This window comes from Mustelus asterias, chromosome 7, assembly GCF_964213995.1.
Source record: "Mustelus asterias chromosome 7, sMusAst1.hap1.1, whole genome shotgun sequence".
Classification (NCBI taxonomy): domain Eukaryota; kingdom Metazoa; phylum Chordata; class Chondrichthyes; order Carcharhiniformes; family Triakidae; genus Mustelus; species Mustelus asterias.
Genome location: NC_135807.1, coordinates 134008206 through 134026517, shown reverse-complemented (window position 1 = coordinate 134026517; position 18312 = coordinate 134008206). Strand labels below are relative to the sequence as shown.

Genomic DNA, 18312 nt, shown 5'->3' with positions numbered 1-18312 from the left:
CAAGTACAGAAAATTAAAGTAAATTCATTGTGAAAATAAATGTTTTTTGAGTGTAATAATTTTGGGTGAATTTGTGTTTCATATTGTGGGATTAAATCATTGATTAAAATAACTGTGTGAAAGGAGGCAATTAAGTGAATTTTTGAAAGAGAGCTATTGGATATAAGCAATGCTTCAAATAAATTACTACTTAAAAACATTTTTGTGGTCTGATTTTCAGTCTTAATACCTGCCTCATTGAGTCCATGTACCTTAGGGTGAATATCCCAGCTTATTACTTTATAAAAGCATTTCTTTATCTTTTCTTTTAAATCATAATTTTAACCTTCCTCCCTTTATTTCACAAATGTAGGAAGGGTAGCCTAGATTGAAAAGGGATTCTTTAAATGCAGTTTTACATGGGAGATTTTTCATTTGCTAATATGTAAAAATGTGAGTGGAAACTTGAGTAAAAAAAGATTATTTATGCTAAACCAGCATAATTTGAACTGAGATGGCTGTTTTCACCCAATGGGGCAACTCCTGGCTCTAGTGTCATTAATGAACACTTCCTAGTTGGGTATAGAACAGTTCTATCAACTCAACTCAGTTTCAAACTCTGGGGTTCCATTTGCTGTTGTGGAGGTGACATTTTCCTCATTTAACACACTAACCATTTCCTGGATTTTCTCCATGAGGCGGTTGATTAGTGCTGTTTTTCGAGACAGCTTGGGCTGTAGGTCTATTGCCAAAATTCATTTTTCATAGGATCCTATTCCAACAAATGGAAGAGATATCCCCATTAGTTTGGGCTGGATTTGAGCAGAGTCCTCAGTCAATCAATGTCTAAACTTCTGTGCACTCCCCAGGTTCCCCACTCTCACGTCTATACAATGAAGAGAAGCAATAAATGAGTAGATTATTGATCTCCAGTGGTCACTCTAAAATCGTTTGGCGCCTTGTTTGGGCTGCACCTGGAATAAGTGTATGATTTTGATCACTATGACGTGAGGAGGAGGCAATCCAATCCCAAGAGACAGTGGAAGGGAACAAAAAGACTGGTCCAGGGCATTGGAGAGCTGAGCAGGATCCTGACTCTCTGTCTCTCTCTCTCTCTGTCCCACTGTGCTTCTTACCCTCAATGCTAATTGTCTAAAAGGATGGGTGGCTCACCATCACCGCCTCAAGGGCAGTTAGGGTGCACAATAAATGCTAATCTTGCCCTCTTCTTTTGATTTGATATTATTGTCACATGTATTAGTATACAGTGAAAAGTATTGTTTCTTGTGTGCTATGCAGACAAAGCATGCCATACGTAGAGAAGGAAAGGAGAGTGTGCAGAATGTAGTGTTACAGTCACAGCTAGGGTGTAAAGAAAGATCAACTTAATGCGAGATAGGTCCATTCAAAAGTCTGACAGCAGCAGGGAAGAAGCTGTTCTTGAGTCAGTTGGTACGTGTCCTCAGACTTTTGTGTCTTTTTCTCATTGGAAGAAGGTGGAAGAGAGAATGTCCGGGGTGCGTGGGTGTCCTTAATTATGCTGGCTGCTTTTCCAAGGCAGCGGGAAATGTAGATGGAGTCAACGGGTGGGAGGCTGGTTTGTGTGATGGACTGGGCTTCGTTCACGATCTTTTGTAGTTTCTTGTGGTCTTGGACAGCAGGAGTCATACCAAGCTGTGATACAACCAGAAAGAATGCTTTCTATGGTGCATCTGTAAATGTTGGTGAGAGTCGTAGCAGACATGCCAAATTTCCTTAGTCTTCTAAGAAAGTAGAGTCGTTGGTGGGCTTTCTTAACTATAGTGTTGGCATGGAGGGACCAGGACAGGTTGTTGGTGATCTGGACACCTAAAAACCTGAAGCTCTTGACCATTTCTACTTCGTCCCCATTGATGTAGACAGGGGCTGTCCTCCACTAAGCTTCCTGAAGCCGATGACTATCGCCTTCGTTTTGTTGACATTGAGGGAGAGATTATTGTCATCGCACCAGCTCACCACATTCTCTATCTCCTGTACTCTGTCTTGTCATTGTTTGAGATCCGACCCACTGCGGTTGTGTCATCAGCAAACTTGAAAATCGAGTTAGAGGAGAATTTGGCCACACAGTCATAGGTGTATAAGGAGTATAGTAATTCACCAGTGAAAATCAAAAAAAAATCGATGAGTAGCAACTCTCGAGCGCCAAATTCTCCGCTCTCGCTGTCAGCAGTGGCAAAGTTACCGAGATTGGAGAATTCCGGCCCCGATCTGTTGAATGCTCCTTGCTTTAAGAAAGTTTTAATGTTGCTGTGTCTGTGGCAGCTGAGGCCATACTCATTTTGTATAATTGTACTTCACTTGATTATGCATATTTTTATAATATATCTATGTATGGGTGTGTGATAGGATTGAAAATGTGGAATGTTGTTTTAAGCTGAAAGATCAGATTTATTGATTTTCTGGTTACTATACCTTGAAGGAAGTGACTAGATTTGTTGTAAAATTTCTACCTGGGTCAGGTGCATAACGTAACGCAAGAAATCCAGCTGAGAAACAAAGGTGAGATGAATCAAAGTGGGAATGGAGTGGTGTGAACATGCCAAGGGGAAGACTAGTTGATATAATTAGTTCCACAGTTTTAAGTTCCTGATAAATAGGAGAAGGTGCAATAATTCTTCATTTCAAAAACAGGGTGCAGCTTGGGGGAAACATAGATTTTCCTTATCTGTTCCACCCGTGTATTTATTAGGGCACTGTGAACATTTCTTTGTTTATTTTAATTAGCTAATGTTCTGATCCTTTTATATTCTTAGGGTCAGTCCGTCGAGTGAATGGAATTAGATGGCACATGTGTACATATTGCACAAAAGAATTTAAAAAGCCTAGTGATCTAGTACGACATATTCGAATTCACACTCATGAGAAACCATACAAGTGCACTCAGTGTTTCCGGGCATTTGCTGTGAAAAGTACCCTCACTGCCCACATGAAAACGCATACCGGCATCAAGGAGTTCAGATGTCCCATGTGCGCAAAGATGTTTTCCACTCAAGGGAGTTTAAAAGTTCATCTTCGGCTACACACAGGTACCTTTGAAAAGATTCCTGTATGAATTGTTAATGTTTTCGGGAATAATCCAGAGATGTTCCGAAAGAGAGCTTTGAATAAATCAAATTAAATTGGATGCTGTTAAGGAGCATGGAAAAAGTACCCTGGCCGGAATTCTCTGACCTCGCCCGCGGCTGGGATTCTCCAGTCCCGCTGCAGTGAATGGAGATTTGGCTGAGCGCCAAATTCTCCGTTCTCACTGTCAACGGCGGCGGAGCTTCTGAAATCAGAGAATTCCAGGCCCGATTTACAGAATGCTCCTTGCTTTAAGGAACTTTTAAATGATGATTCCAAAGAATTTTGTTTAAAAAGTTTGTATTTTTTATCCTAAATACAATATATAGGTGTAATTGAGTTATGAATTCTAGATTACCAAACTAGTTGAATGAAGTATAGAAGGAAAAAAGATTTGTTTTATAGCAGTGTCTTTAATGACTCCGGGGTGTCTCAAAGTGCTTTACAGCAAATGAAGTGTTTTTGTAAAGTGTAGTTGCTATTGTAATGTAAGAAACGCGGCAGCCAATTTGTGCACAAGCTCCCACAAACAACAATCTATTTTTGGGATGCTATTTAAAGGATAGATGTTGGCAATATTTTCAGAGTAGTGCCATGGAATCTTTTACATTCACCTGAGAGGACATATGGAGTCTCGGTTTAACATCTCGCCCCAAAGGCGGCACCTCCAACAGTGTAGCATTCCCTCAAAACTACACTGTGAGTGTCGGCCTTGATTTTTGTGCTCGGATCCCAGAGTAGAGTTTGAACTCGCAACTCTCTGTCTTAAGAGACGTGAGTGCTACCCACTGAGCCACAGCTGACACTCCATTGATGACAGTTTGGGAGAAAATCAGCCATGCTCTCATCCACTGCATAGAGATGCTCTATCCTCAAAGAATAAAAAACTGACTTGGATATGACAATCGTTTTTATTTTAATCAAACTTTGTTCCCTGGAGTGCAATGTCAGGGCGCATCCGATACTCCACGTGTTCATCCCTGAAAGACTAAAATTAACGTGAAATAAATTTTAAAAAGCATGCATGACATTGCACCTTCTATTGCTGGGAGAGATTTAGAACAAAGAAAATTACAGCACAGGAACAGGCCTTTCGGCCCTCCAAGCCTGCACCGACCATGCTGCCCGACTTAACTAATTTGGTTAGGAAGTACGTGGGAGTGGGTGAGGCATGGAGGTGGTGTAGTGACAATTGGGACAGTTTAATGTGAGATTGTGAGGTGCTTTCCTGCACCTCACAGCTTTGTGGTCAGGTAAATTATTTACCTTTGATTTCTGCTGTTCTTCAAATTTGGCTTCTTTGCATATCTTTCGTTGCAGCAGGGGCTTGAAGCAGGTGTTAGGCCCCTTATTTGCACACATGCAGGTCGAACATCTGCTTCAGATGAGGGTAATGGATGTCCATTTCCCCTGTCTAAAATAGCAAGCAGCCCTCTTCTAGTTGGGATGCATTTCTGATTCCGGTTCAGCATTCCGAGGCATTAGAAGCGTAGTTAGAGTCTTGAGAGAATCCGAGTTCACCTACCCTGCTACTGGGAAAACCAGGAAACCATGTTTAGAATGGGTCAGATGTGTTTGAGAACACTTGCACAGTTCCAGGGTTATTAGAATGAAGTCCAAAGCTAGAAAAGAAAGAATACCGTCTTATTTAGGCACCCAGTAATTTTTTTTCCCCAGCACTATTTCTTCACTGCTTTTCTCTCTTCCTATTTTTACCATAAGGAGCCAGACCTTTTGACTGTCCACACTGTGACAAAAAGTTCCGCACCTCAGGGCACCGCAAAAGTCACATTGCTTCCCACTTCAAAAACTTGCAGCTCAAGAAACGATTTCCACGCAAACCAGCCAAGACGCGGATTTTAAAAAGCAGCATCACCTTAACTGACATACCTCTCCAGGAGCCTATCCTCATCACTGATTCAGGTGAGGGTTTGAATGATACAGGAATTAATGGGATGAGACACACATGATGAAATGAATCACTGCTGAAAAACAAAACAAAAGATCCATATTTACAATGGCAAGGCATTGAACAAATTGCCGCATTTCATCGATGTACCTTGAGCAAAATGGAAAATTTAATGAGATTTGTGCACAGTTTCATCACATTACTTCTAGGAAAAACAGCTTTGTTTTAACTTTGCGAAGACTTCTTGTGTTCAGTGTGTGCAGGGGGGCGTGTCCAGGAGCAACACCAACCGTACCTGAAAATGAGGTGTTACCCTGGCAAAACTATAGCGCAGGATTACTTGCATGCCAAACAGCATAAACACCAAGTGATAGACAGAGCTAAGCAATTCCACAACCAACAGATCAGTCCAGCCACATCCAGTGGTGAATGGTGGTGGACAATTAAACAATTCACTGGAGGAGGAGGCTCTACAAATATCCCCATCCTCAATGTTGGAGGAGCCCAGCACATCTATGCAAAAGATAAGCTGAAGTATTAGCAAAAAACCTCAGCCAAAAGTGCTGAGTGAATGATCCATCTTGGCCTCCTCCGGAGGTCTTTAGTATCAGATGCCAGTCTACAGCCAATTTGATTCACTCCATGTGATATCGAGAAACTGCTGAAGGTACTGGATATTGCAAAGGCTATGGACCTGGCAATAGTACTGAAGATTTGTGCTGCAGAATAGCTGTGCACAGCAATTCTGCCCCTACCCAAGCTGTTCAAGCACAGCTACAACACTGGCATCAACCCTGAAATGTGGAAAATTGCCCAGCTATGTCCTGTATATAAAAAGCAGGAGAAATCCAACCCGGCCAATTACCACCCCATCAGTCTATTTCTGATCCTCAGTGCTATCAAGCAGCATTTGCTGAGGGATAACGAGCTCTATGATGCTCAGTTTAGGTCCTTCCAGGATCACTCAGCTCCTGACCTTATTACAGCCTTGTTTCAAACATGGGCTGAATTGTAGAGGTGAGGTGGGAGTGACTGCTCTTGACATCAAGGCAGCATTTGACTGAATGTGGCATCAAGTAGCCCTAGCAAAACTTCAGTCAATGGGAATCGAGGAGGAAACCCTCCACTGGTTGGAGTCATGGCTAATACAAAAAAAATGGGTGTAGTTGAGGTCAATCATCTCAGCTCCTTGGCAAGTGTTCCTCAGGGTAGTGTCCTTGGCCCAGCCATCTCCAGCTGCTTCATCAATGACCTGCATTCCACTATAAGGTCAGAAGCAGGGGTGTTTGCTGCGCAACTCCTCAGATACTGAAGCAGTATGTCCGTCCAATTGTAGTAAGACCTGGGCAATATTCAAGTCTGGGCTGACAAGTGGCAAGTAACGTTCATGCCACAGAAGTGCCAGGCAATGGCCATCACCAACAAGAGAGAATCTAAACATCGATCCTTGACATTCAATGGTATTGCCATCACTAAATGTCCTGCTATCAACATCCTGGGGGGTCACCATTGACTGGAAACTGAACTGGGCAAGCTATATAAATGCTATGGCTACAAGAGCAGGTCAAAGGCTGGGAATGAATAAATTGCAAAAAGTTGGTTTGCAGGTGCAGCAGGTAATTAAGAAGGCAAATTGAATTTTGTCAGTCATTGCTGGAGGGATGGAGTTTAAAAACAGGGAGGTTATGTTGCAGGCCACACCTGGAGTACTGTGTACGGTTTTGGTCTCCTTACTTGAGAAAGGAAATACTGGCACTGAAGGAGGTGCAGAGGAAATTTATTAGAAACATAGAAAAACTACAGCACAAACAGGCCCTTTGGCCCACAAGTTGTGCCGAACACATCCCTACCTTCTAGACCTACCTATAACCCTCCATCCTATTACGCTCCATGTACTCCATTATTAGGTTGATTCCGGAGTTGAGAGGGTTGGCTTATGAGGAGAGACTGAGTAGACTGGGGCTATACTCACTGGAATTTAGAAGAATGAAGGGGGATCTTATAGAAACATATAAAATTATGAAGGGAATTGCTAAGGTAGAAGCAGAGATGTTGCTTCTGCTGGTGGGTGAAACCAAAACTAGGGGGCATAGCCTCAAAATAAGGGGGAGCAGATTTAGGACTGAGTTGAGGAGGAACTTCTTCACCCAAAAGGTTGTGAATCTGTGGAATTCGCTGCCCAGTGAAGCAGTTGAGGCTCCTTTGTAAATGTTTTTAAGGCAAAGATAGATTTTTGAACAGTAAAGGAATTAAGGGTTATGGTGAGTGGGTGAGTAAGTGGAGCTGAGTCCACGAAAAGATCAGCCATGATCTTATTGAATGACAGAGCGGGCCCGAGGGGTCGGATGGCCGACTGCTAGATCTTATGTTCTTATGAACTGGCAAATAACTCTCCTCCTGATTCTCCAAAGCTTGTCCACCATCTACAAGGCATAAGTCAGGAGTGTGATGGAATACCCTCCACTTGCCTGGGTGAGTGCAGCTCCAACAACACTCTAGAAACTCGACACCATCCAGGAGAAAGCAGCCCGCTTGATTGTCATCCCTCCCACAAGCATTCACTCTCTCAACCATAGACAAACATTAACTGCAGTGTGTACCATCTACAAGAAGCACCACAGGAATTCACCAAGGTCCCTCAGGCAGCACTTTCCAAATCCATGACCGCCACCATCTAGAGGGACAAGGGCAGCAGATACCTGGGAACACCATCACTTGGAGGTTCCTCTCGAAGGCACTCACTATCCTGACTTGGAAATATATCGCAAATCCTAGAACTCCCTCCCAAACAGCAATGTGGGTGTACCTACTGCTGGGTTCAAGAAGGCAGCTCACTGCCATCTTCACAAGGACAATTAGGGATGGGCAATAAATGACTAGCCAGTGACACCCCCATCCCATAAATTAATTTTTAAAAAAGCTCGCCAGGTGAGAGATATGATGAATCCATCAATTTAAAAGAAAAAACAAGTTTGGATTTTTAAAGGTACCAAGTTTTTTTAAAAAATGTATGCAGATTTTATTTTTTGAATGGCTTGAAACTAATTGATGTCTGCTCATATTTCCTTTTCCACAAGTGATGTCTTTGCTGCACAGACTAACCTAAACAGGCTGGGTTCCCTATCCTGTAAGAGTGAGCCAATAATATCAAGGGGTTCAAAATAATAGACATAAAGAACATGTATTTGCTTGGGAGTAGCCCAGAAATTGGATCCTGTACACCTGAATCAAGTATACAGTGTCTAAAATACATTGCCAGTAACAACAATTAGATGTAGATTGGATTTTGTTTGGAATCTTCTAATGTACATCATGCAATGTGGTGAATATTATAATGATCACTGATGCACATGATGAAATGTGGTATCATAATGATCACTGAAATCACTCTCACCATGAAATGGGGTGAGTGGAACAACAATCGTTACCACTTGGCTGCAATTTGTGTAAATGCGTTGATACTTAACCTGACTGCTAATTGAACCTGCAAATTTGTTGACTCGACAATTTTTTTTTGCACTCTCTGATCCAAGAATTATTGGTTCTCCTGGATGGGTGTAAGGAGCTGGGTTTAATGGTGGCGAAGTGTGGGTCTTGCCTGCTGGTTTGAAGAGCCCCGTGCTGCCTTTCTGGGAAGTCTCAGTACATTAAGTGCCACTCAGACACTTGATTGGGCCTGATCAACTTTCCCGGTGGGGAGGTGGCTACTGTTAAACAGTGAGCTTTTTCCAGTGCTAATATCAAAACAATTAATGCACCTTTGCTATTTTCAGATGTCAGTTGACCTGGTGTGTGTGTTTCTGACATTTTTGGATTTTAATTTGGGTACAACTCAGAATATCAGTTAACAGCACCAAACTTAAAAGTACTCCTGAGTAGCTGATGCTGGGAACAGAAATATCACAAAATGGGGCACTCAGTTTGGAAGTCGGTATTTTACATCTGTGCAAAGATGCTAATACTTATAAATATATACTTTTATTAATAGATTTATTAAGCAGACACATTTTTCATAGAATCCCAAAGGTGCAGAAGGAGGCCATTCGGCCCATCGAGCCTGCACCAACAACATCCCACTCCTGCCCTATCCCCATAACCCCACATATTTACCCTGCTAATCCCCCTGACACTAAGGGCAATTTAGCATGGCCAATCAACCTAGCCTGTACGACTTTGGACTATGGGTGGAAACCGGAGCACCCGGGGGAAACCCACGCAGACACAGGGAGAATGTGCAAACTCCACACATTCAGTCATCTGAGGCCAGAATTGAATCGGGTCCCTGGCGCTGAGAAGGAGCAGTGCTAACCACCGTGCCACCATGCTGCCCCAGTTACAGTTTAGTTATAAATTATACATCCAGTTAGAATTCAAAATTGTTTATGGTAAATTTATTTTTAATAGAGGGAGAATCATTGAATATTTTTAAGGCAGAGTTGGCTAGATCCTTGACGAACAAGGGAATGGGAAGCAGGCAGGAAAGTGGAGTTGAGGATGCAATCAGACCAGACATGTGGTTCAGTGGTTAGGCCTGCTGCTTCACAGCGCTAGGGTTCAATTCCCGGCTTGAGCCATTCCTGTGTGGAGTCTGCACGTTCTCCCCGTGTCTGTGTGGGTTTCCTGCGGGTGCTCTGGTTTCCTTCCCCAGTCCGAAAGAGTGGTTAAGTGAATTGTCCATGCTAAATTCTCCCTCAGTGTGCTCAAACAGGCACCAGAGTGTGGCAATTAGGGGATTTTCACAGTAACTTCATTGCAGTGTCAATGCAAGCCTACTTGTGACACTAATAAATAAACTTTAAGCATGACCAAATGGTGGAGCAGGCTCAAGGGGCTGAATAGTCTACACTTGCTCCTATTTTCTATGTTCTTATGTTGGCTCTCTTGGCATTATAGTTGTTCTTGCATCCCTTTTTTTTAACCGTTTTTCCTGTATTTATCCAGTCTTATTGTCGCCCTTTATTTTGTGCATTGCTGCAAATAAATTATTTTCTTCAGTGTGTAAATAGATGGCGATTTACCTTAACAATCATCTGACTCATTGTATTAAGGGATTCATGATGCTCTGCACAACCAAAGTACATAGACAACTGAATCTTACTGCTTAGCACCAATCATATAGTGTGTTGTGTAACTGTTCTGTAAGTTAAAAATAAAATAGTTGAGAGCTACTTAGTGATGAGCAGTGTCAAGGTCACTGTCTGATTCATTTCCTATTAGCTTCTATTGACCGCTTTGTTTTTCAACCTGGGATAACACTGACTCGCTTTATAAAATACGTAAAAATGAAGTTTACTTAAAAGCTTGACTTCTTTTCCAATGTAGGTCTCATCCAGCAAACACCGCGGAATAGCCAGTTATACAGCCATTACCTGGCCAACGGCATCATGGCTGATGGACTAAGTGGGGATAGACCCTACAAATGTGCATATTGCAACAAGGGTTTTAAAAAATCTAGTCATCTTAAACAACACATCAGGTATGAATGATAAGGTGGATTGTTTATAGTTCGAGGTGTCTTGGAGTCGGTAGTGGTATTGTGACAAGTTTGCATATAGTTTCTGTACCGTTATGCATCTCACCTTAAAAAGCTTTCACCCATCATTATTTGAATTCACTAAATATTAACTACTGCACACCAATGTAACTGCTAAGTGGTTCTGCATAACTTTTAAGAGTAATTCTCAATTATTTAAAATTGAGTTACGAGGACTAATTGAGGGCTAGCCACTTTTTTTTAAAAAAGGTTATTCTTTTGTGATAAACCCATTTCCAGCTGTATTAATAAAACTGCAGGTGATGACTCCTAAATAAATCAAAGAATATTTTTTAATGTTTAAAAACTTGATCATTCAGAAGCACTGTCTGATTTCATTGATACATGGAACATTTTAACTTCACACAACGTTAGTAAGCTTGACCAGAGACACAAAGCTTGACAAAAGCTGAAAACTAGCACAATTTGCAGTTGTACTGGCGATTCTGGAAGCACTTGGTCAACTTCTTATTGAGGCTTTAGCTTCTGAGCGAAAGGAGGACACCTTTTGAAATTCAGGGAAAATGGTTATTCAACTGTAACGTGTCTAACAAGTGTGTTACACCTTTATGTATCGCAGACCATTCTGTCCAACTGATCCATGCTGGTCTTTGAGCTCCACATGAACCTCCTCCCAACACTCTTCCTCTAACTCTAATCCTTTTATTGCTTTCTCCCTTGTGTTTATCTAGCTTTTCCTTAAACGTGTCTATCTCATTAAATCAATTACCTGCATGTGGTAGTGAATTCCACATTCTCACTGCTGTCTGGGTAAAGAGGTTTCTCCTGAATTTCCTGTTGCATTTATTAGTGTGACTCTCTTGAATTAAGTACTTATAACCGAAGCTGAAATGGCGGGCTGGGGGAATTTAAAAAAAAAACTGCAGGAATATTCTACTTGCACAGTGGTTGATGGCCGTGAGCCAATGAATTTGTTCTTGTTTCAGATCTCATACTGGTGAAAAACCTTTCAAATGCTCGCAGTGTGGCAGGGCCTTTGTTTCATCGGGGGTCCTTAAATCACATATCCGGACGCATTCTGGCCTGAAAGCCTACAAATGTTTGATTTGTGATGGCACTTTCACTACTAATGGCAGTCTGAAGCGACACATGTCAACCCATAGTGAGGTGCGTCCTTTCATGTGCCCCTATTGTCAGAAGACTTTCAAGACTTCCATGAATTGTAAAAAGCATATGAAGACACATAGGTAAGAGGTTTTGAAGTCATTTCGAAATGCGTTCAGTTACAACCACTTCAATCCTCCTGTGTACATAGACATCCTCTGAGCCATGTGTCATGAATAGAATGATACAGGAAACCTTCTCGTGTGTGATTAAAAAAAAAAAAGAGGTTATTTTAAGATGATGTGTTGTGCAGAGTCCTGCTGCCATGGCCTTGGTCTTTCAGCCAAATAAACAGACTGGTTATTTGAACGAAGGCTTCGTGGAGAGAATGGGTTGTAGAAACTTAATGGGCGTGGGTTGAAGGGGGTCAGCTAAGTTTTCATTCTGTAAAACGTCCATCTAGCAGGCCCAAGGTAAGCACGGGGTTGAAAGGTCAGGGGCAATCAGCACTTGGGAAAGTGGGGAGGGGAGTTTACACTTGGGGGGCCTAGAGGAGCATTTCTGCACACCCTTGCCCCACAAAGGAAAATTAAGAATTTTACCTGGAACGGCCTCTTTGGTTAGTTGTCCAGGTTTTGCCTGTTAGGATGGCTGCTACCAACAGCCCTGTTAATCCCGCCTACAGGTGACATTGGGGCCCTGGATTTGAATGAAGCTTCTGTCTTGACAAAACAAATTGTCAATGACCAAGAGCAGTTTGGATATATGATGTGTCTCATTTTAATGATCACCGGTATTCTTCTCCCCCCACCCTCTGTGCCCCCACAACCCTTATGCTTCGGTTATTCATGAGTTTGTTAACACATTAGTATGTAATGTCAGCAGCATCCAACATTTCCAGGTCAGATATGGAACATAGACTAAGTTTCCTTTCACACTGTCCAAATAAAGTGCCTTAACTTCACCTTCAGAAAATTGTCCTGAATTTATAGCAATTTGTCACGTTTTCCGTTCCGAAATCTTGTGCTCTTTCTGGGTGAGGCTGCCGGTTTATAGAGCACTTTTATGTTTCCCACCCATCTGTTAATTTAGCTGGAACCAGCCAAACTCATTTTACTTATACTGTTACAAAACGACAGTGAATGCATACTTTCATTCCATCAGTCTGAGCTGAACTGTGTCTTTGAGTGATCCAGTGCCATCTTGTTTTTCATTAGGGAAGGTTCGGTAACGGGAATGTGACAGCTTCAATTAAAAACACAATGAAAGAAAAAACTTATCTTTCTATAGCACCCTTTGCAGCTTCAAGCTTTCTCTAAGCACCTTACTGCCAAAGAAGCACTTTTGTAGTGTAGCTTGAGGGGGACAAACATAGTTGTGTTTAATTGTGGGGCATGGACAGAGTAGGTAAGGAGCAGCTGTTCCCCTTAGTTGAAGAGTCAGTCATGAGGAGACATGGGTTCAAGGTGAGGGGCAAGAAGTTTAGGGGGGCTGTGAGGAAAATCTATTTTGCCCAAAGGGTGGTGATGGTCTGGAATGAGTTGCTTGGAAGGGTGGTAGAGGCGGGTTGCCTCACATCCTTTAAAAAGTATCTGAATGAGCACTTGGCACCTCATAACATTCAAGGCAATGGGCCCAAATGCTAGTAAATGATGGGAGCTCAGGTGTTTCTCGTGTGTCGGTGCAGACTCGATGGACCGAAGGGCCTCTTCTGCACTATATGATTCTAATTCTTGAAGACCAGTGATTGGTATTGATGCACAAGTAAGAGTTCATGCAAGTAAAGCAATTCTAATGAATGCAAATGCAATGAAAGCTTGTTTTAATTTCATGTTTGACTGTAGACAACATAAGCAAGGAAAAATTTATTTTGCGTTCCTAATTGACCTGAGAATATTTTGAATCAGCCATGTGGTGTGTAGGCCTGGTAGTCCAGACTGGCTAGGGGTGGAAGATTTCCTTTCCTGATGACAGTGAACCAATTGGGCTTTTGTGGCTATTTTCTGGTGCCAGTCCATAATCTCTGCTGACCTAGTCCTGTATTATTCAGTAGCATAACCATGAGGTGGCTTCATTTAAAAAGGCTTTTAGCTTAATTCGCAGAATAAAAGAGAAATGGAAGTTTGCTTTTTCTACATGAGATCAATATCAACATCAAATTTTGTTTCATATCCTGGTGCACCTGCATAAATTTGTTTCTCTGCAGGTACGAACTTGCTCAGCAGATACAACAACAGCAGCAGCAACAGCAGACATCCCTGGATGATGATGGGCTGGTTGAATCTATGGAACAGCAGTCTGACTCAACCAATGGCCAGGCACAAGCCCAACTTCAGCCTGAGGAACTACAACCCTCTTCGACAGTCAGCGCTGACCAACAAACCTTGCTAGGCCTGAGCCAAGAACAAGTTGTGGGATCTCAGCAAAGTGGTCTTGGCCAACAGCTTGCAGACCAGCAGCTTGTCCAGGATGAAGGTAACATTAGGAAAACTCTATTAATATATACGCTGAACATGCTTTTAATGTTACAACCAGCATCAAAGTGCAGAAAGATCAGTAATGTTATTCTATTTGAGAAATTAAAGGAATGTCCTGAAATTCTCTGGATTTGTCCCTAACTTTGGCAGGAGATTAGTGGATTTAGACCATGGCGGAATTTTCTGGCCGTTTACGCCCCACTGCTGTTGCCAGCGAGGACAGGGAATTTGGCGCTCAGCCAAATCTCTGTTCACTGCAACAGGACCAGAGAACCCCACTGGTGTGAACGGCCATAAAATTCCGTCCCATGTCTCAGGGAGTTATACCAGTCTCTTGTTGGCATCATGCCTGAAAATCAGGGCAAAACCTGCAGAAGTTCAGAGGCTGTGTTCTTTGAAGTAGGGGAATACCAAATGGAGGGTGAGTGTAGAGTCCATGATAGAATAATCACAAATGGATTGAAACAAGTGGATACGATGGACAAAATGGCCTTGATCTGGACTCTCATGTTTTTGTTTGCTGCATTGCATTGTTCATAATATGGAAAAAGCAAAAATAATCATACACCTATATTTTTGTACTGGAAAATGTATAATGCAAAATAAATATGGGGGTGATCTTACCAAAAACTTCTAAGTGCCGAACGAACGTGAAAACGGGAGAGAAAACCCGCGAGCTCCCAGATGAAATAGTTAGAAAAGAAAATGAGGCAAAGTGTGATTCTCGCCAGTAGGGGGAGTGGATGGAGCCTATTCACACTGGGAAGCCGGCTGCCGAGTTGTAGGGGCGCTATTGCGCATGCGCTCTGATCTCCCAGTGCACTGAGTATACAACTGTCTGCTCTCGGGATAGTAATCCCAGCTATTTTAGTCTATCCACGTAACTTTTGTATGCATTGTCTCAACTCATCTTTCCTCTCAGAATGTGATATCAGCTCAAATGTTTGTGTTGAAATTCATCTGTCATGCGTCCATCCATTCTACTGCTCTGTCTATCTCCTCATGGAGCGTCTTACCATCTTCCTCACTGTTTCATACATTTCAAAGTTTTGTGTCCTCTACGGATTTTGAAATTGTGACTTGCACCTCAAGTTCAAGTCATTAATAGATATCAAAACAGCACTGCTCCCACTATTGAACCCTGGGGAAACACCACAGTTTCCCTGCAGCCTAAAAAAACATGCTTTGTTAAACTGTGTTTTCGATCCTTCAGTCAATTTTGTATTCGTACTGTTACAGCCCTTTTACAACATGGTCATTCATGCTAACAATCCTAATATGTGTACTTTTAAAAAAAATTATTCATTTACCGGGCCCAGCATTTATTGCCCATCCCTGATTGCGCTTAATTTCAGAGGGCATTTGAGAGTCAACCACATTGCACTGGGTCTGGGGCCACATGTAGGCCAGACCGGGTAAGATGGCAGATTTGCTTCCCTAAAGGGCATTAATGAACTAGATGAGTGTTTTACGACAATCGACAGTGGTTTCACAGTCATCATCTCCAGTTTCCTCCCCAAGTCCAAAAGACTGGTTAGGGTGCATTGGCCGTGCTAAATTCTCCCTCAGTGTACCCGAACAGACGCCGGAGTGTGGCGACTAGGGGATTTTCATAGTAACTTCATTGCAATGTTAATGCAAGCCTACTTGTGACGCTAATAAATAAACTTTAAACTTTTATCACAGTTATCCTGTATTTATTATTTAGTGGTACATCCTACTCTAGTCATTTTATTCACTTTAGACTATTGTTAGCCCAGGCTTCAGCCGCTATAATGTGAGTAGGTCTATACGTGACATGCAAAAGCCAAAATAGTCTGAAATTTGCAGCACAATTAGCCCCGAGGGTTTTGGATGAAGCATACTTGACCTGTGTAAATGTCCGTGTTGTTCAAGTTTGTTTTTATATCTATTTATAATTTAAAATTTCAAATATTGCAAATGTAGTTTAAGCTCTGATCATCATTTGGTATACTTGCAGCAATTACATCAGTCGTTCATCAAAGTAAAGTGTAATTTGCAGCAACTGTGTGGTGTGTCCAAGCTCTAATTTACCATAAATCCAATTCAGTGGAAACTTCTTACCCAGATGGTGGCGAGATTGTGGAATTCTCTATCATATGGGGCAGTTGAGAAGAATATTGTGCATTCATTTGAGGGGACACTGGATGGAAACAAGAGGGAGAAAGGAAAAGACGGAGTTGATAGAGTTAATTTGGAGAAGGCTCATATAGAGTACAAAAAACTGGCAAAGCCTGGATGGGCTGAATGGCCAGTTTCCTGTGCTGTAAATTCTATGTAACAGCAAAAGCGAATTAGAAAAAAATAAGAATGGAAGCTGTTCTCGTCAGCAATTCTCATGATTATTGTATCATCATTTGTTGCTTTACATATTTCTCCCTTCCTAGTTCTCTCTCCATTGTTTTATATTATTTATATATATGTATATCCAGTCCCAAAATTATCACAATTAAAAATGTCTACTTAATTTGGCTGAAGAAGCTTTTCTCTACCAATCGAAGCCACTAGATGGAGGTGGAGAGATTAACATTCTCCTCATCCTATTTGAATCACATTATACAATAGTTTATCAGAAAAGCATCGGCAGCATTCCTGTATCCTTCACAAGCCTATTATTAACTGGTTTACCAATGAGAAAGCGTTAACTCTTAGCAAGTATTTTTGGTTCTCTTGCCTCCCCTTTCTTCACCAGAAAGTGAATGCATTTTTTTCGGGTTACACTGAGCTTATCGCCACTGAAGCAGTTCATCCCAGCTGGCCCATGCTGGTGCTCATGCTCCACTGTAGCCGCCTTCCTTCCTACTAGAGCTCCCTCTGCCAGCATAACCGTCCACATAGAATCATAGAATCCCTACAGTTCAAACTGGAGGTCTGTGACCAGCGGTGTGCCTCGGGGATCAGTGATGGGTCCGCTGTTATTTGTCATTTATATTAATGACTTGGATGAGAATATAGGGGGCATAGAATCATAGAAACCCTACAGTGCAGAAGGAGGCCATTCGGCCCATCGAGTCTGCACCGACCACAATCCCACCCAGGCCCTATCCCCACATATTTACCCGCTAATCCCTCTAACCTACACATCTCAGGACTCTAAGGGGCAATTTTTAACCTGGCCAATCAACCTAACCCACACATCTTTGGACTGTGGGAGGAAACCGGAGCACCCGGAGGAAACCCACGCAGACACGAGGAGAATGCAAACTCCACACAGGCATGGTTAGTAAGTTTGCAGATGACACTAAGATTGGCGGCATAGTGGACAGTGAAGAAAGTTATCTCCAATTGCAACGGGATCTTGATCAATTGGGCCAGTGGGCTGATGAATTTAATTTAGACAAATGTGAGGTGATGCATTTTGGTAGATTGAACGAGGGCGGGACTTACTCAGTTAATGGTAGGGCGTTGGGGAGAGTTACAGAACAAAGAGATCTAGGGGTACATGTTCATAGCTCCTTGAAAGTGGAGTCACAGGTGGCCAGAGTGGTGAAGAAGGCATTTGGCATGCTTGGTTTCATCGGTCAGAACATTGAATACAGGAGTTGGAATGTCTTGTTGAAGTTGTACAAGACAGTGGTAAGGCCACACTTGGAATACTGTGTGCAATTCTGGTCACCCTATTATAGAAAGGATATTATTAAACTAGAAAGAGTGCAGAAAAGATTTACTAGGATGCTACCAGGACTTGATGGATTGAGTTATAAGGAGAGGCTGGATAGACGGACCTTTTTCTCTGGAGCGTAGGAGGCTGACAGGTGATCTTATAGAGGTCTATAAAATAATGAGGGGCACAGATCAGCTAGATAGTCAATATCTTTTCCCAAAGGTAGGGGAGTCTAAAACTAGAGGGCATAGGTTTAAGGTGAGAGGGGAGAGATACAAAAGTGTCCAGAGGGGCATTTTTTTCACACAGGGTGGTGAGTGTCTGGAGCAAGCTGCCAGAGGTAGTAGTAGAAGTGGGTACAATTTTGTCTTTTAAAAGGCATTTAGATAGTTACATGGGTACGAAGGGTATAGAGGGATATGGGCCATATGCGGGCAATTGGGATTAGCTTAGGGTTTTTTTTTTAAAAAGGGCGGCATGGACAAATTGGGCCGAAGGGCCTGTTCCCATGCTGTAAACCTCTGACTCTATGCAGAAGGAGGCCATTTGGCCCATTGAGTCTGCACCGACCACAATCCCACCCAGGCCCTATCATCATAACCTCATGCATTTGCCTTGCTAG

General features: G+C 42.3%; 1 protein-coding gene across 3 annotated transcripts in view; it reads left to right on the top strand.

Annotated features, from left to right (window-relative positions):
• LOC144495959 (zinc finger protein 236) overlaps positions 1-18312 on the top strand; it is a 122020-nt gene that overhangs the window by 53195 nt on the left and 50513 nt on the right. For all 3 annotated transcript variants that reach the window (XM_078216858.1, XM_078216856.1, XM_078216857.1), the window contains exons 10-14: positions 2772-3044; positions 4804-5004; positions 10313-10466; positions 11471-11731; positions 13795-14063. In XM_078216858.1, coding sequence (XP_078072984.1) covers positions 2772-3044; positions 4804-5004; positions 10313-10466; positions 11471-11731; positions 13795-14063 — 1158 coding nt within the window. The remainder of the gene's footprint in view (positions 1-2771; positions 3045-4803; positions 5005-10312; positions 10467-11470; positions 11732-13794; positions 14064-18312) is intronic.